Source organism: Mytilus trossulus, chromosome 3, assembly GCF_036588685.1.
Source record: "Mytilus trossulus isolate FHL-02 chromosome 3, PNRI_Mtr1.1.1.hap1, whole genome shotgun sequence".
Classification (NCBI taxonomy): Eukaryota; Metazoa; Mollusca; class Bivalvia; order Mytilida; family Mytilidae; genus Mytilus; species Mytilus trossulus.
Window position 1 is genome coordinate 78,320,763 of NC_086375.1, and position 26,557 is coordinate 78,347,319.

The 26,557-nt window shown below is 33.5% G+C and overlaps 1 protein-coding gene across 1 annotated transcript; it reads right to left on the reverse strand.

Moving 5' to 3' along the window:
• Positions 1-3,168: 3,168 nt before the first annotated feature.
• LOC134711050 (transcription factor RFX4-like) lies at positions 3,169-26,492 on the reverse strand. The gene is made up of 14 exons (XM_063571479.1): positions 26,451-26,492; positions 23,818-23,969; positions 22,805-22,988; positions 20,949-21,134; positions 19,341-19,406; positions 18,904-18,946; positions 18,180-18,293; positions 17,029-17,106; positions 16,322-16,485; positions 15,916-16,016; positions 14,782-14,976; positions 14,072-14,169; positions 3,824-3,926; positions 3,169-3,350 (listed from the first exon to the last, which is right to left on the reverse strand). The coding sequence occupies exons 2-14, from the start codon at positions 23,948-23,950 to the stop codon at positions 3,277-3,279; spliced, it is 1,539 nt and encodes a 512-aa protein (XP_063427549.1). The 5' UTR covers positions 23,951-23,969; positions 26,451-26,492; the 3' UTR covers positions 3,169-3,276.
• Between the last annotated feature and the right edge of the window lie 65 nt (positions 26,493-26,557).

The window sequence follows — 26,557 nt, forward strand, 5'->3', positions numbered from 1 at the left end:
GTCATTTTGTCCTTTTGAAATAAGTACATATGTTCATCTTAAACTATATATATAAAAAAAAAGATGTGCTATGATTGCCAATGAGACAACTCTCCACAAGAGACCAAAATGACACAGATACTTTTACAACTGTAGGTCATCATATGGCCTTAAACAATGAGCAAAGCCTTTACCGCATAGTTAGCTATACAAGGCCACAAAATGAGAATGTAAAACAATTCACAATTCAAACGAGAAAACTAACGTCCTTATTTATTTACAAAAAATGAACCAAAACAAATATGTAGCACATAAACAAACGACAACCACTGAATTACAAGCTCCTGACTTGGGACAGGCACATACATACAGAATGTGGCAGTGTACTTTTTTCTGAATGATTTTTTCTTATTCTACTCTTTTCTGGCTCAAAAGGGTCATTTGGATATTTTTTAGAGTATAAAACTAAGCATTTGCTATACTCCACAGATCCAAATTGAATGATATACACTTTTAACATAAATATTATTATTATAATACTTATTTTTATAATGCACACGAATGATAACTTTGAACACACTGATGACAAATGATCAGTATATAAGATAACTTGTGGAACATATTTCACAAACAGGGAACTTATTTCACCAGGTGAGGAACAAATCTCACAAACCCAGTAGTTATTTCACCAGGTAAGGAACAAATCTCATAAACACGGAACTTATTTCACTAGGTAAGGAACAAATTTCACCAACCCAGTATTTATTTCACCAGATATAGTGTGTGACTTATTTTATACAGATGTAACAAATCATACAGAAATCATCTGTGAAAAAAGTTCTCCCAGAACATATTTCTGGTTATATTAGTTCCACTCAAACATTTTTCACAGGAACAAATATTGGCTCACACAAGTACATTGACAGTTCCTGATATACAGATTTTTATCAGATGAGCACATGGGTAGAATTAGTTGAAGTCTTGATAACAAAATACAGACCGAGAAATAAACCAAAAATTTTCAAATATACCAGAAGGCCCAGTAGGACATGTGAGCCATTCTGTCATTTGGAATCAACTTTTAAAAAAATATTTCTTGAAAACAACTTGGACTTATATTACTAAACTTTGCCAAAATATACCATTTGGAATCTACTTCGAAAATTATATCAGAGGATCTAGTTCTTAAACAAACATGGCACACAAAAAACCCATCTTAAGCAGTAAGAGCTAATCTGACAAGTATAAAATGATCAGCATGTCAAGGGCTGAAAATCAGACAACAGATTTTGGAATTTTTGTCACTCAAATGTCAATGTTCAACAATTTGGCAGATTTTGCCTCTTATTGTGCTTTCTCTGCCCCGTGCAACATTTTGTGGGGGTCATAATAACACTGGACAACCTCTGGTCTGGTTAGCAAGCTCACCTGTACATATCTTGCTAGATTTTTATAATACTTTTATCATAAGTTGATATCAGCTGTCTTGGATGAGTCGAAAATTCAGTGCTAATTATTTTTTAAGAGTTGTGTTCCTTGGAAACATTAAATGTATTGAAAATTGCACTGTTAGCACTCTAATGAGTACAATTCTTGCCAGATTTTTATGTAATTTATATCATAGGTTTATATTATGAATGTTTTTTCGAAACAATATGTCAGAAGCCTTTTTGAACTTGTTTGCTTTGCTCACTCTACAAAAATCTTCATACTGTGACTCGCAGCTGTTAATTTACAATTATATCAATATGCAGACAACCTGAAAATCATTACATAGAAAAAACGAGAGTGCACCTGCTGAACTCAGAAATGTCTTTCCTGATTTACTGATCATCGAATTCATGATGAAAGTCTAAATATGAAGATTATACTTCAAGAACTACCTGTACATAAACTTAACTTTATCAATCAATGTTCTATGAAAATGAGTTCACTGTCAGACGAACCATGCCAGACAGAAATATACACCTTACAATCATTGCATACACCAAATACACAGAGGTCTCATTGGTAATAGTACCAGAGAATCAGATTGAACCACAAAATAATGAAAGTGAGGTAAAAGTCATATGAACCCTGCCAAAAAGACATGTGCACCATATGATCATTCCATACACCAATCTGATAGACTGACAATGAACCATGAGAATGAGGTCAAGGTAAATTAAATTGTGCGAAACAGACATGCTCACCCCACAATTGTTCTGTATACATAATATAATTTTCCTATTGCTTACATTTTGAAAAAAAATAAACAATTCCAATGAACCATGGAAAAGAGGTTGAGGTCAAAAGAACATGTACACATAATTATCATAGAATACACTAAATATAGTGGTCCTATTGATTATTGTATCTGAGAAATAGACCAAACCAAAAAAACTAAACATAGGCTAATAAGCATTAAATTGAGGTCAAGGTCAGATGTAACCTGTTCCACAGACATGTTCACCTTACAATCATTCAATGCACCAAATATAGTTGCACTATTGCTTATAGTATCTGAAATAGACACTTGACCACACAACTTCAAACATCCGTCACTGATCCAGGAATTAATAAGGTTGAAGTCAAATGAACCCTTCCTAACTGACATGTAGATTTTACAAGGAACCCATATACCAAATATAATTAATATTCAAAATAAGAGAGTATTTAATTAAAAAATAAAAAATAATTTGTAATCATGAAAATGAGGTCAAAGACATTGGACAACGACATACAGAAACTTCATAATATATGGTATCTGCACAAAAACTTTTTCAGTATAAAGCTTTGAAAAAATATCTCACCCCATCTGATTATAATACCTAGTATGTCTCACATACTGAGACTTTTGTCGCAAGTGAAACAAAAATCTGTTTTGTAATAAATCGACATGCTGAGGGTGATTTTTAACACACTAGTTTAAAAAGTAATTAAGTCCAAATGTACAGTAAAACATGTCCCTGTACACAGATACATTATTCTGACTCTGAGGCTTCTAGTCTTTACTTGTACCCCAAATTGCCTGTGCTGAGTGAAGAAGCAAAAAATACCAAGTTTCATGTATCAAATTTAACCCAGATTAGGTTGAACCCATGGTCAACACACTCAAGGCAAACATCCTTCCATAAGACCACCAAGGAAGTACTTCAATAAGGAGTAATGAATATTTTGGCCATTTTTGCCATTCAGATTTTCAAAATGTTCTGTTGTAACAGTTTTATTAAAACAAATAAAACTCAAATGTCAGCATCTATTGCACAAGGAATGGTAAAAAAAGTTTTTGAAATTTTGCAACCATCATATTACATCTTAAATCTCTACATGTTTTTCAATAAGGAACATCAAGTAGTCTTTACACAACACTTCCAACAGCAGAAATAGTCCTGAAAAATATGGAATCAATTGTCAAAAATCAAAAATATATATTCATATTTATTGATAGTTTTTCATATTTACTTTACTTTCTCATCTTTTATTTCATTTTTCACCTTATATCTGAACATTTTGTAAATATCTTTTGTTGATTGAATAATCTTAGGAAAAACAGCTTTCCCATACTTTGACTTCTCTGAATGTTTAAAATTACTGAACATTCAGAAATTATTGTGTGCATTTATTATTTTAATTTTTTAAGAATTGCTCAAAAAGTATAATTAATTGTTATGATTTCGAGAAAATCTCCAAATAAATGTGTATATTGATTTATGGATGCCAGCTCTTAGATTATTGCAATCCAATTTCCAGGAATCTCAACTAAGGTTAATAGACATAATTCTTTTATGCTATGCTCTATGCTCATTTTAAGATGGGTAAGCTTTATATTTTTGTCAATATATTTATTGCTTTTATTATTTACCTGTAACTGAGGAATGTTCTCCAGCAAGAAGTTGTATGATTTGTCCACTGATGTATGACCATTGTAAGACAAACAACTGAATTTGTGGTTTCTGTCTGTCAGTCTGTAATAGTAAACATTTATCAATCAGAAAAAAGTCAATAAAAAAACATAAACCTGTATTACTTACCTGACGTCTATTCATTAACTGTTCATCCTTTGTTCATACAAAACTAGAGGCTCTTAAGAGCCTGTGTCGCTCACATTGGTCTATGTGAATATTAAAAACAAAGGAAGCAGATGGATTCATGACAAAATTGTGTTTTGGTGATGGTGATGTGTTTGTAAATCTTACTTTACTGAACATTGTTGCTGCTTACAATTATCTCTATCTATAATGAACTTGACCCAGTAGTTTCAGAGGAAAATGTTAGTAAAAATTTACAAACTTTATGAAAATTGTTAAAAATTGACTACAAAGGACAATAACTCCTTAGGGGGTCAACTGACCATTTCAGTCATGCTGACTTATTTGTAAATCTTACTTTGCTGAACATTATTGCTGTTTACAGTTTATCTCTATCTATAATAATATTCAAGATAATAACCAAAAACAGCAAAATTTCCTTAAAATTACCAATTCAGGGGCAGCAACCCAACAACGGCTTGTCCAATTCATCTGAAAATTTCAGGGCAGGTAGATCTTGACCTGATAAACAATTTAATCCCTCGTCAGATTTGCTCTAAATGCTTTTTTTTTTTTAGTAATAAGCCCAAAACTGCATTTTACCCTTATGTTCTATTTTTAGCCGTGGTGGCCATCTTGGTTGGATGGCCATGTCACCGAACACAAATTTTAAACTAGATACCCCAAAGATGATTGTGGCCAAGTTTGGATTAATTTGGCTCAGTAGTTTCAGAGGAGAAGATTTTTGTAAAAGATTACTAAGATTTACGAAAAATGGTCAAAAATTGACTATAAAGGGCAATAACTCCTAAAGGGGTCAACTGACCATTTCGGTCAAGTTGACTTATTTGTAAATCTTGATTTGCTGAACATTATTGCTGTTTACAGTTTATCTCTATCTATAATAATATTCAAGATAATAACCAAAAACAGCAAAATTACCAATTCAGGGGTAGCAACCCAACAACGGCTTGTCCAATTCATCTGAAAATTTCAGGGCAGATACATCTTAACCTGATGAACAATTTAACCCCCATGTCAGATTTGCTCTTAATGCTTTGGTTTTTGAGTTATAAGCCAAAAACTGCATTTTACCCCTATGTTCTATTTTTAGCCGTGGCGGCCATCTTGGTTGGATGGCCAGGTCACTGAACACAATTTTTAAACTAGATACCCTAATAATGATTTTGGCCATGTTTGGTTAAATTTGACCCAGTAGTTTCAGAGGAGAAGATTTTTGTAAAAGCAAACGACAGACAACAACGCCGGACGCAAAGTGATGAGAATAGCTCACTTGGCCCTTTGGGCCAGGTGAGCTAAAAATCTATACATCTATTTTAACTAGTAGTCAACTTTTAAAAGACATGACTACAATACATGTCCCATACTTAAAAGAGAAATTGTTTACCTCTTACATATATAATTTAGTTCAAACATAATTATTTATAGTGGATAGGGAAACAAGTTGTGCAACTAATATTACAGTGAGTTGCCTATAGGTGTTACTGTAAAAGTTTACCTATAGCTCAACCTGTTTTTAAAATTGTCAACACAATAGGGACATTTAAATTGACCAGTTGGTATTGTTACAGCACATTTAAGTCAGTATGTAGCTAATGGTAATATCTTTGGGTAGCTTGCTTGTTAGCTGAACCGTGAAGTCATTGTTAGGTAAGGTAAACTTCCCTCCTTTCATAGTAGACTAGCCCAACAGATAAAAAAATCTATCTCTCTGTTGGACTAAGCTACGTTAAAAGGAGGGAAGTTTACCTTACCTAAAAATGACTTAACGGTTCAGCTAACAGGCAAGCTAACCAAAGATATTACCATTAACTACATACTGACTGAAATGTACTGTAGATTTTATAGCTATAAATACCTTACCATCATAAATTCTGAGTGTAACCCCAATTGCGTCATAGGTCAGATGGAAAATCCCAACTAAAAATAAACGTATTCTCACTGGTCCGGACATATACCCCTGTTTGCCCATATTCTTCCATTCAATTTCCATCTGCGACATCGGTCACACGTGCACATCAAACAGATTCAACAGAGAAGTGTTTAGTTTTTTGAATAGCTTAATTGCTTTTCATATATATTGTGTATTTTATTGGAAATATATTCCCTTGTTTTGTTTAAATTTCTAAACAAATTATTTGTGTTTTTTTGACTAAAGTAAAATTTATTATGGACTTTAATTTGAATAGTCCGTATGTAAGTATTCCTGGTTCGGACTATCTCTTAGATGGGTCACTACCTTTAAGTCCCCCCCCAAACTACCAGTACATTGACCGGAGTTTCGACAACGGTGTCTGGTAATGCTACCTATCCGACCCTTTCACAAGGTTCGGCCATGCATTTTGGGGGGGTACCTACGTCAACTTCGGTGACTCATACTTTATCTAGGACTGTTAATTCAGCGGGTACTATTAGTTCTGTCCCAGGTACAGCTATGGGCTTGAACTTGCCAGGTTCTAGACCCCCATTATCCTATTGTGGGTATATGCTTCCCAACACGGGCACACAACCTTTACCCTCATGGTCTCAGCCACCTTGGCCACAGTCTTACCCTTATGGTGGGTTTATGCCAAACCAACCTGGTTTTTGGCCTTATAGGGACAATTTCTATGGTCCCCCTTCTGGGGTAGCTACTGCACCACCTTTAGCTCCTGCTCTACCCGTAGCAGTATCTTTGACTTCTGCAGTAGCTCCTTCTACCACCGTACCTGACTCTCAAGCTTCTAGTTCTTCACATGGTACTCAGGTTTCTGATCATGCATCACCTTTGGATGGTTTACAGAAGTTACTTTTAGACTTTGGTGAGTCTTTCAAGGCAGAATTCCATACTCTATCCAGTCGTATGACTCTACTGGAAAATAGAGTTTCTTCTCATCAACCTTCTCCAGCTAAGTCTGAAGAATGTGATGAGAGGGAGGATGACGAGCTTTCTGTTTCCCCTGGGAGTCATGAAAGGGCTTTCCTCACTGATGAGGATGTTGAAAGTTCTTCTCCCAAGGTATCGAAGACGGCCCCTGAGCCTTCTTCTAAGTCAGCTCAACAACCTCCCACCAAGGAGACTGAGGATCCTCCTTCCTTGAAGGATCTTAGGGATAAGGTGTATACCTTGATGAGGGATGAAGCACATATCCCTTTTCTCTCTCCTTCCAAGCCGAAGAAACCTTCTTCAACTTTTGAGGCTTCCTGTGGTATTTCTCAGGATACTGTGACTTCTCACAATTCTTTTCCTGAATCTGGCCATATGGCTTTTGCTTTACAATTTATTAATGAAGGTATCGCTAATTCTGCTAGTGAAAAGGTTTCTAATAACAATATCTCAGGATTTGGAATGTCATCCTTTACTGATCAGGTTAAGTACAAGGATTTTGATATCTTTGATTCTTCACTGGGTAGACTTGTTCCCAGTTGTGACAAATCTATGTCATCTTTATTGGGAAAAAAGCCAGTAGATGGTCTTCGTCTCACTCAACCTGTTTGGTCAAAGACTGAGAATCTCCTTCGTAGTGCTTCTCAAGTTCTTGGCACAGCCGAACATTTTCTAGCTGCAACCGGACATTTGCTTAACAGCGAAGATTCGGTTGTTCCAGCAGAAGTACGATCCTTCTTACTTCAACTGGATAAAGCTTTAGGTTCATCTCAGTTGCTTTTAATGGGTTCTATTGCTAATTGCACCCTATCTAAAAGAGCAGAGTTTCTTGAAAACATTTCTATAGCTGAGCCTTTGAAAGATTCTTTACTGAAATCTCCACTCTCTGACAAGATGTTTGGTTTACCCTTACAGCGGGTTCAAGAGGAACTCAGCAAAAACCCTCCTCCAGTCAAAGTTAGTGTACAAGTTACTAATGGCAAGAGGTCGGTTAATGCTACATCTAGTTCTAATAGTACTTCTGCTTCAGGTGGTCCTCCTTCTTCTGCTAAGAAAAGGAAGAATAACTACGGCAAACCGCAGAACAAACCCAATAACTCAGGAAAAAGCTCAGGTAAGCCTTCTGGTGGTTTTAAGGGTTCCAAGAAACCTGGGTCTAGTACCTAGGTTCTTGCCCCCTCGTACGTTATTGACAGCTTCCCCAGGGGAAAATTTACAACAAGTTCCTCAAAAATCAATACCAGTAGGGGGGAGGTTAAGTTTTTTCCTAAATCAGTGGAAGAAAATTACCTCAGACTGTTATGTGCTGTCAATAACTCGAGGGGGATTAACACTTCAGTTCAAGAACCCACCTCCTCTATCTGCAATTCCAATAAGTTTGTCTCATACACAAGACCCAGTCAAGTGTCAACTTCTATCAGTAGAAGTGGACACTATGTTACAAAAAGCTGCAATAGAGGAGGTGTCGATCTTAACTCTGTCTCCGGGATTTTATTCCTGTCTTTTTCTGGTTCCAAAGAAGACTGGAGGAATGAGGCCAGTCATAGACCTATCTATTCTGAACAAATTTCTTATTGTTCCCCACTTCAAAATGGAAACAAACAGATCCATCAGGGCTTCAATCCTTCCAGGAATGTGGACTACTTCTCTGGATCTTTCAGACGCGTATTTCCACATTCCAATTTCCAAAACTTACAGGAAATACCTTCGCTTCGTTTGGAACAACAAAGTTTTCCAGTTCAAGGCTCTCCCTTTTGGCCTGTCTACAGCCCCTTTGGCTTTTACAAAAATCATGCAGGCAGCCATAGCTCACCTACATTCCCTGTCTATTCAGATTCATTCCTATCTGGACGATTCCCTTCTCAAGGAATTTTGCCCAATCAAATTGAGGGTTCAGACAGATTTGGTCATCAATTGTTTTCTGTCCCTAGGCTTCCTTATCTCTTGGAAAAAGTCAGAGATAATTCCGTCTCAAGACTTTGTTTTCCTGGGAGAACATTTCCTAACCAGTGTAGGCCTAGTCCTCCCACCAGAGGAGAAATTTACAAAACTATGTCAGAAAATACATTTATTCCTGACGGTTCAATCAGTCACAGCACGTCAATTCTTGCAACTTCTGGGTCTATTGAACTCTCTGGCAGATGTAATTCCATTGGGACGACTTCACATTCGTCCGCTTCAGTTTTATCTGCACAAGTTATGGATTGCAGCTTCACAAGAATGGGAAGCATTGATTCCAATCACTCAGCCTTTATTTCCACACCTTCAATGGTGGTTAGTACGGGAAAATGTAATGAGGGGCCTATGTCTGTCCCCTCAAGTTCCCAGTCTAACATTATTCACAGATGCCTCCACCCTCGGTTGGGGAGCATATCTGGAGGGGCTTACAATCTCGGGAGTCTGGAGTCTAGATCTTTTGGAAGAGCATATCAATGTATTGGAAATGAAAGCAGTTCTGTTTGCACTGAATCATTTCCAAATGTCTCTAAAGAATCAGTCTGTCATTCTGGCCACGGACAACACAACAGTTGTAGCTTATCTCAAGAATCAGGGAGGAACTCATTCACCTTCTCTTTATCAGATAGCCAGAGACATTCTCCTTCTGTGTTTTCAACTCCAGGTTCATCTAGTGGTGAGACATATTGCGGGGCACCTCAATATTCTAGCCGACACTCTATCCAGATCTCTTGCTCCAGTAAACACGGAGTGGGAACTACTTCAAGTAGTTTTCAAAGCTGTGACTCTTCATTGGGGGTCACCTCAGATAGATCTGTTTGCGACCAGTCTCAATCACAAACTTCTAACATTTGTGTCTCCGGTTCCAGATCCAAAATCTTTTGCAGTAGACGCAATGAGCCTATCTTGGAAAGGAATGTTCGGGTACGCCTTCCCTCCTTTCAGGTTTCTCTCCCCAGTACTTCAGAAAATAGCAGGGGAAAATTGCAAGATCATAGTTATTGCTCCAGCATGGCCAAAACAGTCTTGGTTTCCAGACCTTCTGCGCCTATCATGTGCTTGTCCTCTAGTTCTACCTCTGAGACCAGACCTTCTGTCTCAAATCAAGGGCAAGGTTCTTTATCAAAATCCAGAAAAACTTCATCTACACGCCTGGCTTCTCTCAGGGTTAGCCTCAGAAAGAGAGGTTTTTCTGAAGGAGCAACCAAGCATCTCACAAAGTCTGTCAGAGACTCCACTAGCATTGTCTATGATGCAAAATGGTCAATCTTCTCAGATTGGTGTAGTGAGCGGGAAATTGATCCTTTCCAAGTCACTGTACAACAATTAGCAGACTTTCTAGTTTTTCTTTTTGAATCCAAAGGATTATGTCCCTCTACTATTAAGGGATATAGATCAGCTATCTCAAGAACTATTCATATTTCTGGTGGCCCAGATTTTGGAATCAATGAACATATTTCTCTTTTGGTTCGTAGTTTTAGTCTTGAAAGACCAAGACAAAAAACTTTAGTTCCTAAGTGGGACCTTGGACTAGTTTTATCCTTTTTAAAACTTCCTCCTTTTGAACCAGCAGAAACAATAGATTTAAGGTTTCTTTCCTATAAATGCTGTTTTCTTTTAGCTTTGGCTTCTGGACGGAGAAGGAGTGAAATCCATGCCTTCTCTATTTCTGATGCTTGACTTCGATTTAACAGGGATAAATCTTCTGTTACTCTTTTAACGGATCCTGCTTTTTTGGCAAAGAATCAGATTCCAGATAAGGGTGCAGAACCAGTTGTGATTCCTGCACTCCCTAGCGATTCTATTTCTGTACTTTTATGTCCAGTAAGAATCCTTTCTATTTATCTGGAAAGAACGTGTAGTTTACGTTCTGTTTCTAACTCAAGACTCTTTATTCCTATTAAAAAAGGAATCTCAGATCTTTCTGTTAAAACTATATTTCTACTTGGATATGCAAATGCATATCTTTAGCTTATGGTTCTTCTAAGGCAGAACTTTTAAATAGTTTTAATGTTAAAGCTCATGATGTTAGGGGTATCTCTACATCCTGGGCTCTGTTTAACAGTGCATCTTTGGAAGAGGTACTGTCTGCAGGTTTCTGGAGAAATGAGAACTCTTTTATATCTCACTACCTCCAATCTATGGCTACTTTTGCCGAGAGTTTATACTCTCTTGGACCTATAGTTTCAGCACAAAGATTGAACTTTCCTCCTGTTTCTTCTGTTACAGGGGATTCAGCTTTACGTTAGATTCTGTTACTCAGAATTTATGATGGTAACGTATTTATAGCTATAAAATATTCAAATTTTAAAGTAAATTTGGATTTTATTAGATAAATACTTACCATCATAAATTATAGGTCCCACCCACCTCCCCTTCATCCCCTTTCCTTATGTTTTCTGTCTTGAGGAAATTGAATGGAAGAATATGGGCAAACAGGGGTATATGTCCGGACCAGTGAGAATACGTTTATTTTTAGTTGGGATTTTCCATCTGACCTATGACGCAATTGGGGTTACACTCAGAATTTATGATGGTAAGTATTTATCTAATAAAATCCAAATTTACTTTAAAATTTGAATATTTAAATCTACCTTGATGCTACCTGTAAAAAAAATTATTCACCAAACCCAAAGTTTCAGCATGCTTTTTTCCTGAACTTTTTCTTACCTAGGATTATTCTATTGAGAGGTTTTTATTTTACTGTCATTCAAAATATTAGGAGTGATCAAGCCAAACAAGAATGACTATATCATATATGATATTTTCTTGCAGTTTGTTTAAAATTGCATGGCCTTAAATGCACTACATTTCATCTTAATGTTTGTATAGCCACTACTTGCAGTGTTTATATCCTAAATAATCCAGTCATAATATTTCACTCACTTTATGAAACATCAAAATCATATTTGAATAAACAATTTTATTTATTTTTTAACACTAATATTTGAAATCTCATCCAGAATTCCAAAGATTTTAAATAATTCCCAATTTTATTCATTTTTCACTACTTCACTAGATTTTTTTCTAAATCCATAGTATAAATTCTGATTAACTTCCCATGATATACAACCTAATTTAACAGGTGCAGAATCTTGTTATTTTGTTATCAATTCCATTACTATATTCCAAATAGATATCCTCACTTTACAAATATTTTGTAATATTTTATTTATATTTTTACTATTTTATATTTTTACTATATATCACTTGATTTTACTAGATTTTACTATATCCACAGTAAACATTTTATTTCTTTTCCTATGATAAATTTCCAAATCAAACAATATTTGATCCAGAATTTTATAATTACTATTTCCAATTTCACATGAATCACTTAAAACATTTCCTCACGTTAGGAATATTATATTTTACTTTCATTTTTCACTTTATCACTAGATTAGACTATATCCACTGCATTAATTCAACATTTTATTTCATTTCCAAGATCCCATTTAAATGGTAAATCATCTTAAGTTTGTAATAGATCCCAAAACTAATAATGAATGTTTTTAAAATCACGTTTAAAGCCACAGAAACATGTTGGATGAACTCGCACTATATCTCTTACTTGAATTCCAGTTTTGAATTTGTTTAATCTTTAACATAACTAAATCCCATCGTATGAAAATTTGAATTTCCTTGATTGAACACAGAATTTTATGCACAAAAGTCCCACTGATATTATAATAGATTTCAAAGAAAAAACACAGCAAGGTATACTCCAAAATTATTTTCTAATTTTACATGTACAACAATATATGTAAATCCCACAAAACAGTTTGAATGAATTATTTCCTCCTTGATGTCCTTCATGACAATAACATCTTGAAAAAAACACATCACATTTTAAGAAGCAAAATTGCCATAAAAAATCTAAGAAGTGAATTCAAATGAAATAAATCCAATATTGTATGCACAATGACACCAAAAGATTTCAAACATTGCAAATAATAATCCAAAATGAGAATCTTGAAGGGTCATGTGAAGAAATGAACAACATATCCCTCTGAAAATGTAAACTGTAAACACCTGAACAGCTATTTCTTGTTTCACTGGCAGCTGGACAATACTATGTATAAGGGTTAGAATTTTAAAGAAGCATTTAGTGTGTAAATAAAGTTTAAATTTTCAAACATAGTAATACATATTTAATTTAATCTTTTAGTGATTTAGAATTTTAGGTAAAAATTTGATAAATCATAAATATCAGGGATTTAAAACAATTAAAACCAAAAACTATTTTCTTCCCTATCAATTTTTTAATAGAACAATCCTAGGTAAGAAAAAGTTCAGGAAAAAAGCATGCTGAAACTTTGGGTTAGTTGGGTTAGGTGAATAAAAATCTTTACAGGTAGCATCAAGGTAGATTTAAATCTAACAATACCAACTGGTCAATTTAAATGTCCCTATTGTGTTGACAATTTTAAAAACAGGTTGAGCTATAGGTAAACTTTTACAGTAACACCTATGGGCAACTCACTGTAATCCCTTTCCACTTTGCGGTTGAGAGTGTTGAGTTACATCGGCATTAGCCTGCTCTTTTTTCGAAATCTACAAGGGTGTCTTTTCAATGCAAGATATATGGCTCTCTCTTTACACAGGTCAGCCATTTATCATCCCCTTCCGACGGACTATCATTGTTTCCTCAAGACCATACTTGCAAATGGTGTCAAGAGACATATAAATAAAATGTTTATACATGTGTTGCCTGTATGTAACCTTAATTGGGTAATGGACATGTTTTAATTTCAATTGTATTACTGTATGAATATCTTTTATACATTTGGCAAATTTTTTTTTTTTTTCAGATGGTTTAAGATTTTATCGTTTTAGAAATGATGTAAATCAAGCATATACAGAAATTGACTTGATCACAAATTTATCAGTATCTATACCCAAGTAGGATAGGAAGTCAATGGACCATTACTGATAGGAAATGTGTCAATGCGTTTACAAATATTTACATATGCAGTGGTATACATTTTGGGATGAATGCCTCTAATAAATAGTTTTGACAAGGTTTGAAGAAATTGGCCCAATAATTTTTTGGAAAAGTTTAAAATTTCTTTATGATATATGTTTTGTCCTGATTTCGTGTGAAGTTTTAGGGGCCAGGGTCAGGTGAGCTCAAAATCTTCAAATCACTGATTTTCAATTTTTACTTTTAAGCAATGTGAAAGGAGGGAAACAAAAGGCCTCTGAAGTTTTCTAAGTTCTTGAATAGTCATATACTTACCGACTTCCAATATGTCTGTAACACTGTGTGGACAAGTCTTGTTAACTGTGCAGGTATGTCCTTCTTGCTATCTAGTATCATGTCTATTTTCTTTATATCTGTAAAAGATGACAAGTAATAGAATAACCAGAGTTCTCTTCCTTTCATTTTGGCTTTGAGCATTTTGATAATGTGTTGATTTATATTAATACACAGTGTACCTCCCTAATAAGCTTTAAAAAAAATCTCACATTGCAGTGTGTTAGAGCTGGAATTGATCCTATTCTATTAAAAACATCTCAATAATTGACCATTTATTATATATAAAGTATGCTATTATTTCTGCCATGAAAATGACACAAACAAAACCTGACAAAAGCAATGTGTAGATTTTCAGCTATGTATAGATGTTAGCTTGATACTTAAAAACTAAATTTTCTTCTGATCTAATTTGAAACACACTTTTAAATCAAGGCGGCATTCAAACTTAACCCATGGTCTTTAGATGATATTATAGGACTATGAAAGAAGGGTAGAGAACTATGGTAGTGCACCATCATATCACTGGGATTTTCGAATTTATTTCAGTCTTCATCAATGGCTAAAAGGGTTTAAGAAAAAATATCTTTATAATTTGACTGCTCATATTTGATGAAAAATCAATTGACATAATGTATTACTGCTGATCAATAAAAGCTAGTGTATATCTTCTAATTCCAGCAAGTACTTACAAAAAAGAACATCTTTTAAGTCAATTTGTTGAAAGACTGTAGAAATCCTCCCATATACTTCCTTGCTGTCTAGGTGTGTCCAGTCAGTATGTAATTTACTAGCTACATCCTGATTCCTGAGTACAACACAAGCTACAGTGTATATACAACTGATATGAAGTTGTTTCTGAATACTCTTTTGAAATTCTTGGTAAACTGAAAATAAAGTTATCAGTACTCATAATGTAGATGTAGATTGCATGTTAGTTTTAAAAGACAAAGGAATATCTCCATGTCAAAAATGACAATAGTTTTATATGCTAAGAGCTGATTGCGGTAACTGACATTGAAAAATGATGTCAGACACTTGGTTACAAGTGATAAAAGATAACACTTGGTTACAAGTGATAAAAGATAAGGCTATGTGGAAATTGTTTGCCACACTTTCTGATCAAAATCAAGTTCTGGCCAAAAGATGTATTGAAGCAATTTTACTTTTTCAATGGTTGTTGTTTATTGCTTCATATTTATTTTTCGTTCGTTTGTTTGTAGATTAACTAGGCCAGTTGTTTTCTCATTTGCATTGTTTTACATTTGTCAATTCTTTATAGCTGACTATGTGGTATGGCTTTTCACATTGTTGAAGGCCATATGGTGACATATGGATGTTAATTTCTGTGTCAATTGGTCTCTTATGAAAAATTATCTCATTGGCAATCATACCACATCTTCTTTTTTTTTTTTTTTTTTTTTTTATATATTTACATATTCAGTCAAATCATACAGTTATTAATCTTAATAATAATTCAACTGATTAAGAATTTAAGTATATATAAACTGTCTACTCCTTATTATATTGAATGCTACCACATGTTTTTGTGTGTACTAAGTCAGGAAATCTTGAACATGTGTTGTTCGTCCTTGACTTTGTATATATATTTTTTTCTTGTTTGCTGTGTACATTCCAGCAGCAGCCTTTTTATGCATTGAATATAAATATAATTAAAATATAAAACTCAAGGATGTTGTAAATAGTTGAAAAACATATGAATGAGTATGTAAACAAATCTTAATTTCTGTGTTTTAGGTAAATAGGGTAACAGGATCAAACTGTTGGTCAAACACTTTACCATTGAGGGTGTTAACAAATCTTACCTTTTAATTTCTGTGTTCTAAGTAAATCAGGTAACAGGATCAAACTATTTGTCAAACATTCTGGTAAACAGTGCAGTAGACTCTTCACAGCTTCTGTTATTCTAAAATAATAAAACAATTAGTATGGATTAAGAAAGAACAACAAAAGGGAGAAAGACACTGAGACAAGAGGATGGAAAGAAACCAAGACAAGCGAGGGAAATTAGCACAACACAATATTAAATTCTACCAGAAGAAATCAGTAAAATTCAAAACTTTAAGCATAAGTAGAGCCCAAAACAACTGTGAGTTTTAAAGTGAGTGTGGAAATGATTTTTGTACAATAACTGAGTTTAGTCTTTAAAAGAAAGGAATGTATTTACAACTATTTATACAATTTAGCACTGTTTTGAATGGTAGTACATACCCCTTGTTGACAACATAGGGAACTGTTGGTACGAGAATATCATTGATAACAAAGTACACCAATAAATCACACTGTTCTACGACTGATACAAAGTCTAATTGGTTAAGAAGTGGATACATCTTCACAGGAAGGCCTGTCCAGAACTCAGATATACATCTTGTTACCTACAAATAGAATCATACCTTTACTTAATTTTCATGCATACACTTCAAGGATATTGTAGGTCAATCACTGTTAAAGTTCAGAACATGTCCCTATATAGGTCTTTGTAAAACAAATTTTCAACTAGATCTGTTGAAAATCAATAGGAATGGAACAGCCCACAAGTTCAAAGCCTGTACTATCTGCAAAAATCACTCAGTGTAAAATATTGCCAATATAATATAATGCCTACCAATGCCTAAGAATTATTTATTAATTTAAATATCTTTTTTTTGCAATTACATTCAAATCAATTGTTCATTAAGGTAATGTTTTTTTTCTGGTAATGTTGATGACATCTTTACACTGTGTCCTAAATTATACTTTATTCTGGGAAAACACAATTTTATTTAAATTGCTTTGAACTAGCTTTCAGTAGCTGTGAGTATACTTAAATTGGTATTTTGTGTCGTTTGTCTTTAAGTTTAAGTTGACTGCTCTCTGGTTACTATGTCTTGGAAAAGAACATTTCAGCAAATAATGACTAAAATACTTAAAGCCAATACCTTATCAAATTCTGCATTAACAATTGAACTGATTAATGTGACAGCATGATCTTTGTACATCTGTAAAAATTCAAATGCCTGAAAAAAATTGAAAAAACATGTTAATTATCTTTTTTTTTTTTTTTTTTTTTTTTTTTGTAATGTGTTTATTGGCAAAGAACTTCATATATGTAATATATTTATTGTTAATAAGTTCATAGTACATCAGCAAAATCGAGACAAGTACATAAAGTTGATATTTTGAATCCTTCTATAATGTTCATGTTAATTATCTTGGCAAAGTAAATTAATCTTTTAAACCCTTTCTTCTGTTCAAATTACTTTTAGGGGAGTCAAGACAGCATACTCAGAATTTATTCACGAGATTTCTATCATGTGACTTGTTTATACGTTGATTGAGAAAAATATGTTTTTGTGGATATTTGATTTTGAGGTTTTCCCAAAGTTTACACACAAGCCTATAGAAAAGACTTCATTGAAAAGCTATGGTTCACCTTAACCTTAACCTTAAAAAATTAACAAAAATTGATATCCAACAAATAATTATGAATCTACAGTACAGTAAATTCAGAAAATAGTGCATGCGTTTATGATTGCCATTTTAGGAGAAAAATTATAGATAAATGACTGCGATTTCAGGAAAAGCTACAGACAGATATATGTAAAGGATATCAGAAAAAAATCCTTATTTTTGAAAAACTCATCCAGCGTGTCCAGTGGCATAATTCACATAAATAAAAACCTCAGAATTACTTCTGAATTTACAGTACTAAATTTACAAATATATGACTCCAATGTCACTGACACTGCCTGGTCTTCCATTAATCAATCTTCTCAAGCCTCAAAACATTTAACATTTGTTATTCCAGAGATTATTAAAACAGAATTAAATATTGACATCTGCAGCCCTGATACAATGTGATCAGAATGATATGAGCCATTTCACAAGGACCTTCCATATATTGTTCCTTCAAAGTCTGATTCAAACTTGCCTGGTTTCTTGACCATTATGATTAAATGAAATTACCACAGATGGACATAGAAAGCAAAGAAATAACTTCAGCTCAGAAAGTCCTATGGAACAGGTGAAGTAATATTTTATTTCTTTTTTCAAATTATCTTTTTCCTGTATGAAATGTGATTCTACATACCAGAATCTTGTGTTTACATTTAATAGCTACGGTTTCAATAGTTGGAAAATCTGCCAAAAATAGCTCTACATCATGATATCCATTAGGTCTCACTCTGTTGGGACACTGTAGCACCTACAAATATAGTACGCTAAAACTAATTCCAAATAACCTGTATGGCTCATCTTTGAGTCTATGTACACTATTGACTGATTCTGCATACTAAGTATGTATAAATATATAAATCTCATGCAGTTAAAGTATAAAAAAAGAAGATGTGGTATGATTGCCAATGAGACTATTCACAAAAGACCAAAATGACACAGACATTAACAACTATAGGTCACTGTACAGCCTTCAACAATTAGCAAAGCACATACCGCATAGTCAGCTATAAAAGTCCCCGATAAGACAATGTAAAACAATTCAAACAAGAAAACTAATGGCCTTATTTCTGTAAAAAAACGAAGAAAAAAAAACCAAATATGTAACACATAAACAAATGACGCACAATCTTTGATTTAAATTGGCCAACTTGTTTTAGAGAATCTATTCATACATTTTCTTCCAAATTAAAAATAGAAATTCCTTGATAGCTTCACTATTAGATTAAAGCTTTATATGAGCATTTGGCTTTTAGGAATATTTACTTAGAAGTATACAATCTCAACATTTATATATTTGAAGAAAAAAAACTTTGGGCCTGATCAATCACAACATACTTTCCACCCTTGCCTAAACATACCACTGCTGGGTTGTGATCATCTGCTTCATGTCTAAAGTAGGATCTGAAATTAAATAATTGTACATAAAATTTCACAAAGCAAACATTTATTGTATCAAACATATTTCAGACATTTAAAAACAATGTCCATTTGCCAAATGTGACAAATTATGATGTAACCAGGACTTCTTTATAAAGATTATAAATTCTGACACACCATCTTTCTTCAGACCTTCTGAAAAAAGGCAATAATGGTGTATACCAGGTTTAAATGCCTACGCAAATAGTATACAATATAGGTCCAGGTAACACAAATGGCATCCTTTCAATAAACTTCATTACCATATCTCCTTTTTCTTTATTTTATATCTGTACTTAAAATATTTTAGGTTGGCATTTTCTCTGAAACTGTTGAATACACTTTAAAATTAACTTAATAAAGTGCTTGTTTTTCCTACCTGTGTGGTATAGATGGAGAGAATTTTTCTTTGTTCTTGACTGGTCCTATACCAAAATAATGGTACCTAAAAACAAAATATCACTTAAAGAACAGAATCATCTTTAAATGTCATCATATTGCTTTCTGATTTAAACTATATTAGTAAAAAATGTAGCAAAAAAAATTAATTCTTCTCATTATTATTGTAGAAATTTCAATGAAGATTTGAGATTTTCTGACACCCAATTACAAAATTAACAATTTTCTTATTGCATAAGGATCAATATCAAATGCCTTTTGAGCTTTATTTTGTGTTTCTTTACTTTCTATCAATTGTTATGAATCGTTTGTGCAAGATAGTAACAATAGAACTTAAATACTTAGTATTAACCCTTAGACTGCTACGCGCGACTATTGTCGTTCCGATAAGACAGTCCGCTACTGCTACTCGCGACTATAGTCGTTTTCCGTACTCGTTTGTTTACACAGTTACCATGGAATGGGCGGAGTCAATATTCATGAGATCGCGGCAGTTTCGACTTGTATGGATTCTGATTGGCTTAAAATCTGCGTTCTTTCGAGTGTCTCTTGACTTTTAATCAGGTATAAGCGATAAACCGAAAGTGAAAATTTTTGATGAAAAAAGTGACAAAATGGCGGACATTGTTTGGAGAAATGGCCAACACGTTCAGAAGTATTTCAATGATAACGATTTAACAGGGGCGGACAATTAAAAGGATTTGGACGAGAACCGAAGATATAATAGACAGAAATGGAAGTATTCTATCAAAACTGCAAACAGAAGACTTTTAAAGCGAGAATTACGGGGATTCCCAGACATTGTTCAAAATGGATGACATGAAACAGGATTTGCGATGTTTATCATTTTGCCTTTCAAATGTGAATCAATATTGACTAACATCGATAGACCCGAACTTTGACATGAAACAGGATTTGCGATGTTTATCATTTTGCCTTTCAAATGTGAATCAACATTGACTAACATCGATAGACCCGAACTTTAAGTTTGTCAAGATTATATATTGATGAAAGCTTTAAAAATGAACTTGTCGTGTAAATATATTTGTACATGGAAGTAAAAGTCGGCGCAGTGAAAGTTGGAGGAAAATACCGGAAAATATTTGCATAAAAAAGGCCGTTGGTCTGAGAAGAAACTTTTATTTTTTGATAATCACAATGGAACTTAGTTCTTAAAAGAGATTTTAAACTATATTGGTTCAATTCTGAAGTCATGGATACTTTTACATTGATGGATCGTTTAATAAAACATGAAAAAATAAGTTTACCTTTGTTTACCTATTTTCGCACCTGTACAGGTAAAACATGACCAGAGACTCACACAAAAATAAAATAAATTAAAAATACAGAATCTAACAATACTTTTTTATATAACTTTTATTGATGAATATTCATTTACAAAGATACAGCAATTGTAAGTGAACATGTTTATTTCATCAGTGATTAAAATTTTACTCAGCATTACACAAAAGTACAATAGAAATCAATGCAGCAGTCTAAGGGTTAAGTATTATGTACCATATTTCAAATTTCAAAATACTCCATACTATCCCAGGGAGGACATGATGAGAAATACACATTCATTTACCTGGAATGACCTCTGATCCCTATTCTTCTTGTCTTAATTCCAGGAAAGACAACTCTGACAATCTTTCCAAACGTAGCCTGGTTACAAGGTGTTTCTCTGTGAAACTTACAGCATTCACAGTAGTAGTTGTACATTTCTCCTCTAGCAACATTCTTATCTTCATGCTCTATAAAATTATCAGACAGCCTAAAAATAGATATAAAGCAATGACTGAATTATTGTTTTAGACTCTAAACAAAATCAATCATGTTGATACTAAGTGATCACACTTTAATTGCTAGTGACATCTTACAAATGTGAAAATTGCTAACTCTGTATAACTCATCAATATTAAATAATTACTTCCCCTCAAATGTGAAAATTGCTAACTCTGTATAACTCAATATTAAATATTTACTTCCCCTCAAATGTGAAAATTACTTACTCTGTATAACTCAATATTAAATAGCTACAGACCTAATAACAATTCATCCCTTTTCACAGAAGATTATTACTACATGTATATATTTATGTATTAATATTTATTAGATAGTTTAACAAATAAAACAGACAGACAATTGATAGTCATCAAGGTCATTGCAGTTTCCCAATCATCTCTGACATGTAAGATGGTGCATATAATGACAAGTCAGAGAGATGATAGTGACAGCAACTGTAGGTTATGCAGCAGCATCACATGTCATACTGTTTGATAAGCAAATCATTCTTCAATTAGAACTTCTGAAAAAAGCAATACAGGTAGAATAAATCATTTTCTGTGTCTTTCCTTGTTTTAAAATCAGTTTAAGGTGGCTCAGGCCTATTCAAATTTTCTATCAGAAGTGCCGTATTTTTTGTTATTTTATTCTTCACAGAAAGTGATTCAAATTGGTCGAAAGAAATAGGGGGTCACGGACCATTTAAGCTCAAAATTTTACTTTTAAACAGGTATGTAAAAGGGACCATTTTTCAATGAAATTATAGGGAAAATAGAGGTGTTGACATATTTTTATCAGAATTTCAAAAAAACATCCTATGACACTTGGTCCAATTTTGGCGGGAAAATTGTGAAAATGGGTGAAAATTCAATTTAACTCTTTAACAAATACGGATAATAACGAAAATCTTCTATTAGTCACATAACTACAATGATTTAACATTTCTAATCAATCAAAATATTAAAAAAAATTATATCTAATTTACGACTAAGTCTTTTGTAATTCATGCGTGAAATTGTGTGCAGTCGAATAGTCAATACTTGCAATGGGGGGAATCAGAATAAACGACTTTGTTCAAGAGATTTGGGAAGGATGTTAATACAGTCAAAGAAAAGACATATGTCATGTTATTTCTAAATATTTGTGGTGAGAAATTTTGAAAAAAGTTGAAAACAAGATGCACTGTGAGCTATTGCCATAATTTAATACCCCTGCACATTAATGTTTTTTTTAAATGTGATGAAAGTTACTAGTTTGTGTGCATTAATTTGAAGTTTAATGTTTGGGTAGGATGTAAAACCAAAGGAACTAAAATGTGTTCAAAGTATGGCATCACAAGATAAAGTCATGCCATCAACAACTTAAAGAAGCCACATATAAGACTAGCAGTTCCACAGAAAAAAAGCTGTATAAAATTCTGTGCATGGGATAATGAACTGAAAAATATGGGATAGAAATGTATTACAGAGAGAGGAATACCAGTATACTCCATCCTTTGAGGAGGGGGGATTACGATTAAGGCAATTTTCATTTTATCTGTATCTAATTTTTTTAAATTACATATTACAAGTAAAAATTTCTATCATAACTATAGAGGGAAAACATAAGTTTACAGTATCAATCCTTACAATTCTTTGTAATTCTATAGTCTTATCCTACCATTGTTCTATTTTAGGGGACTGAATTTTACCAGAACCCTGAAAAGTACTATAATAAATACTATCTGCCAGATTTTTAATTGCATCTTCATATTTCCCACTCTGACTGGCTGTTTCAATGGGACAAAGATCTGGTAGCTCCAACTGGTTGCACTGAACATCCATTAGTTCTTCTATTTCACTATCTAAAAAAAATCAGTTTCTTATTTCTTTCAAATAAAATTTTAAGTTCTTTTTAAAGTGATTTTGGTACATACTTAAGGAATAACAGTACTGTAGTTGAAGAGTTGCCACCGTCAATTGTAGATTTGACGGTCGCAAATGCAGTTTTACTGGCAACGCGTAGCGGAGACAGTAAAACAGAGATTTGCGACCGTCAAATCAAAATTGACGGTGGCAACTCTTCAACTACAGTACTGTTATTCCGATTCCAATGCATTTCAAAAAGAAATAATACGAAAAACTTGGAAAAATGTCTTAATTTGACAAATAAAAAAAAAACCGCGAAACTTCATGAATGATTTTGACGCAAAAGCGTCTTGGATAAACGTGACGTCATACGAATGAAAACTAATAAACTGGAGGTTATTACGTTACCTGTACGCTTCAAATTCGGATAAAATAACATTAAAACGGCGAATTGGAGGTAGGTGTTGTTTTATTTTCGATTATATAGTAGTAATCGAACATGTGTTGATTCGATCATTTCAAAATGGTTGTTCTCCTTAGTTACGCCTGGTCAACTGTGGATTTGACGGCAACTTTCAGCCAATGAAAAACAATGTTACATACAAATTGCATTAGAATTGACATTTGACTGTAATAGTATTTCCTCAAAAATTCAATCTAGGGAAAGTTAAAAAAAATAAGCTATTTCCCTTTGAACGGAAATCTAGTAATCAATAAGTATTTCATCAAAAATTTAATTCTAGGGAAAGGGCTTTAACTGAACAAGGAGAAATGCTAGGATGTAAATGTCCAAAGTCTTGACAAGAAATCCATTATAGAACAAACCTGCTTGTATTTGAGATACTGCTACTGATGAGAACACAGGGTCCGTAAAATTTGTCAGGCACATGGAACAATCCTCCAATGTCATTCGTAAATACTGTGGTCTCTCCACACGATATTTCAAATCTCTCATCATAGCAGTGAATAGGTTAGAACTGTAAAGAAATATAATTTACTGATTGTATGTGTTGAAAAAATTATGTAGATAAACTTGATTGTTTAAATTCTTATAAAACTTCAAATTGAACAAAAATTTTAAACATTTTTTTTAATATAATATAGCTTATTTTTCAAATAAAAAAGGGATACAAGTTCATTGTTCATACATATTCTTAATAAAGAAAATCTTTTATTTTGTCAATATTCTAATAATATACATGTACTGCTATTGAATTATATTGTCTCCCGTTAAAACTATTCACAGACAGCTTTTCCATATACATCATGAGCATCGTTCATATGATTTGTGATTCATTTTAAAATTAAAAAGTGTTATGAACAACAGTTACTGATAGAACAAGTTAAAATTACATGAATAAAATTATAATACAATGATATTCACATAAATAATATCTAATAATTCTGATTCAGGTACTTGGTCATTTCTACCACTTAAGATTTGGTTGCCTTAATTCTACTTTTGCAATCAAGATGTTAATTTCATACAACTTTTGTGTCAATTTTCGAAGATTTGTAAATAAAGGCTTGAGAGTTGTGGTTTGTATATTTATTATAAGAAATGAGTGCAAGTGACGATGAATTAAATGCTTAAAAACTCTGATTCTGCAGTTCTTGCAAAATGTGATCGTCAGTAAATTTTGCAGGCATTTCTTTTACATTTTACACAGTGAACAATTCTGCAATGAAAGAACACTATTTCTCCTTTCCTTGTACAGTACATACTCATAGCGTCGATATTTCATTATTTGAATATTAGAACATTAAATTGCTATGCCAATTCACAAGAGACTAAATGTTTTAAGAACATGCATATTTAGTCGCACGGTAAAGCGCATTACTACCCTCATGAATGAGGGTTGTATTATAGAGCAAAAAAAAAATTGAGAATGGAAATGGGGAATGTGTCAAAGAGACAACCCGACCATAGAAAAAAACAACAGCAGAAGATCACCAACAGGTCTTCAATGTAACGAGAAATTCCTGCACCCGGAGGCGTCCTTCAGCTGGCCCCTAAACAAATATATACTAGTTCAGTGATAATGAACGCCATACTAATTTCCAAATTGCACACAAGAAACTAAAATTAAAATAATACAAGATTAACAAAGGCCAGAGTCTCCTGACTTGGGACAGGCGCAAAAATGCGGCAGGGTTAAACATGTTTGCGAGATCTCAACCCTCCCCTATACCTCTAGCCAATGTAGAAAAGTAAAGGCATACATGTAACATTACGCACATTAAAATTCAGTTCAAGAGAAGTCTGAGTCTGATGTCAGAAGATGTAACCAAAGAAAATAAACAAAATGACAATAATACATAAATAACAACAGACTATAGTATCATACCATCATAACATATATGAGAAGAACATAACCCGAGTCATGCCAACAACTGTTTTTTGAATAAATGTGTTTAGTTCCAATGCAAAGACCCTATCAGTGAATCAATATTAACACCAAAATATGCAATCTTTAATGACCTGACAACAGTATCGTAACTAATATCCCTTCTTAATAAGTCTATTCAAAGGTTTTGTTAGTTTCTGAGGTGAATACTGACACCTTCTTGCTTTATAAAGAATATTTCCATAAAAAATTGGATGTGAAATACCTGAACGTACAAGAAGTCTGCATGTTGAGCTATATTTACGAATGATGTCCTTATACCGATGATAAAATTTAGTAAATGCTTTGACTAGTTTGTGATATTGAAAACCCTGGTGTAATAATTTTTCAGTAATACATAAAGTTCTCTTGTTAAAATCTAAAACATTGTTACATACACAAGCAATTCGTACAAGTTGAGATATATAAACATTGTAAGATGGTGACAAGGGAACGTCACTACCTAAAAATAGATAATTAACGATAGGAAATGAAAAATCATCTCTTTTATCATAAATTTTAGTATTCAGCTTTCTGTTAGTGATATAGATATCAAGATTGAGGAAAGGGCAGTGGTCAAGAATACATGGATGAAGGTTGTACAATAGCATTGGGGTATAAGCAGGGGTTGGACTCCTATTTTTTGGACGACCAATGCATTTGAATGGGATAATAGAGTTGGACCCCCCCCCCCCTCCTTTTAAAATGGCTGGATCTGTCCCTGAATTGATCAAGAATACAGGTGTGCCTTCTTTCTGGTATCAGAGACATATATACATGTGTATATATGTCTCTGCTGGTATAAAGGCGTGAGAAATTATTGATGATCTTTTCTGTTGTAAAACATGATTCCAGAAATTACCTATTTATTATATGGCGAATCAGACATATATCTGTCTCTGACTGAATTGACTACGGCCGAAACGTCTGTGAAAGAACAGGTTCCGAGTCCGAAATGGTTGTAAATGTGGCCGAATCCGACGAAAGGGCGAAACGTCTCAAAGAAATCTTCCAGACCCTCCCCCTTTTCTCTTTTCTGCTTCTACAAATATTTGGTCATTAATGAAATACCTGTTGTTTCAAATTTCATATAAATGTAAAATTTACAATATAACTGTATTCATATTACCATGTAACAGCTGTATTTGAGATTGTTTTTACTCCAAGGAGACAGACCT

Excerpts from the sequence above, each read along its gene's own strand:
- LOC134711050 (XM_063571479.1), bottom strand. The coding sequence starts at position 23,950 with ATGATGAGAGATTTGAAATATCGTGTGGAGAGACCACAGTATTTACGA. Across the intron at positions 21,135-22,804 it reads TCCCCTAAAATAGAACAATG|GCTGTCTGATAATTTTATAG; the intron begins GTAGGATAAGAC and ends ATCTATTTTTAG. Across the intron at positions 18,294-18,903 it reads ATGATCACAACCCAGCAGTG|GTGCTACAGTGTCCCAACAG; the intron begins GTATGTTTAGGC and ends CTATATTTGTAG.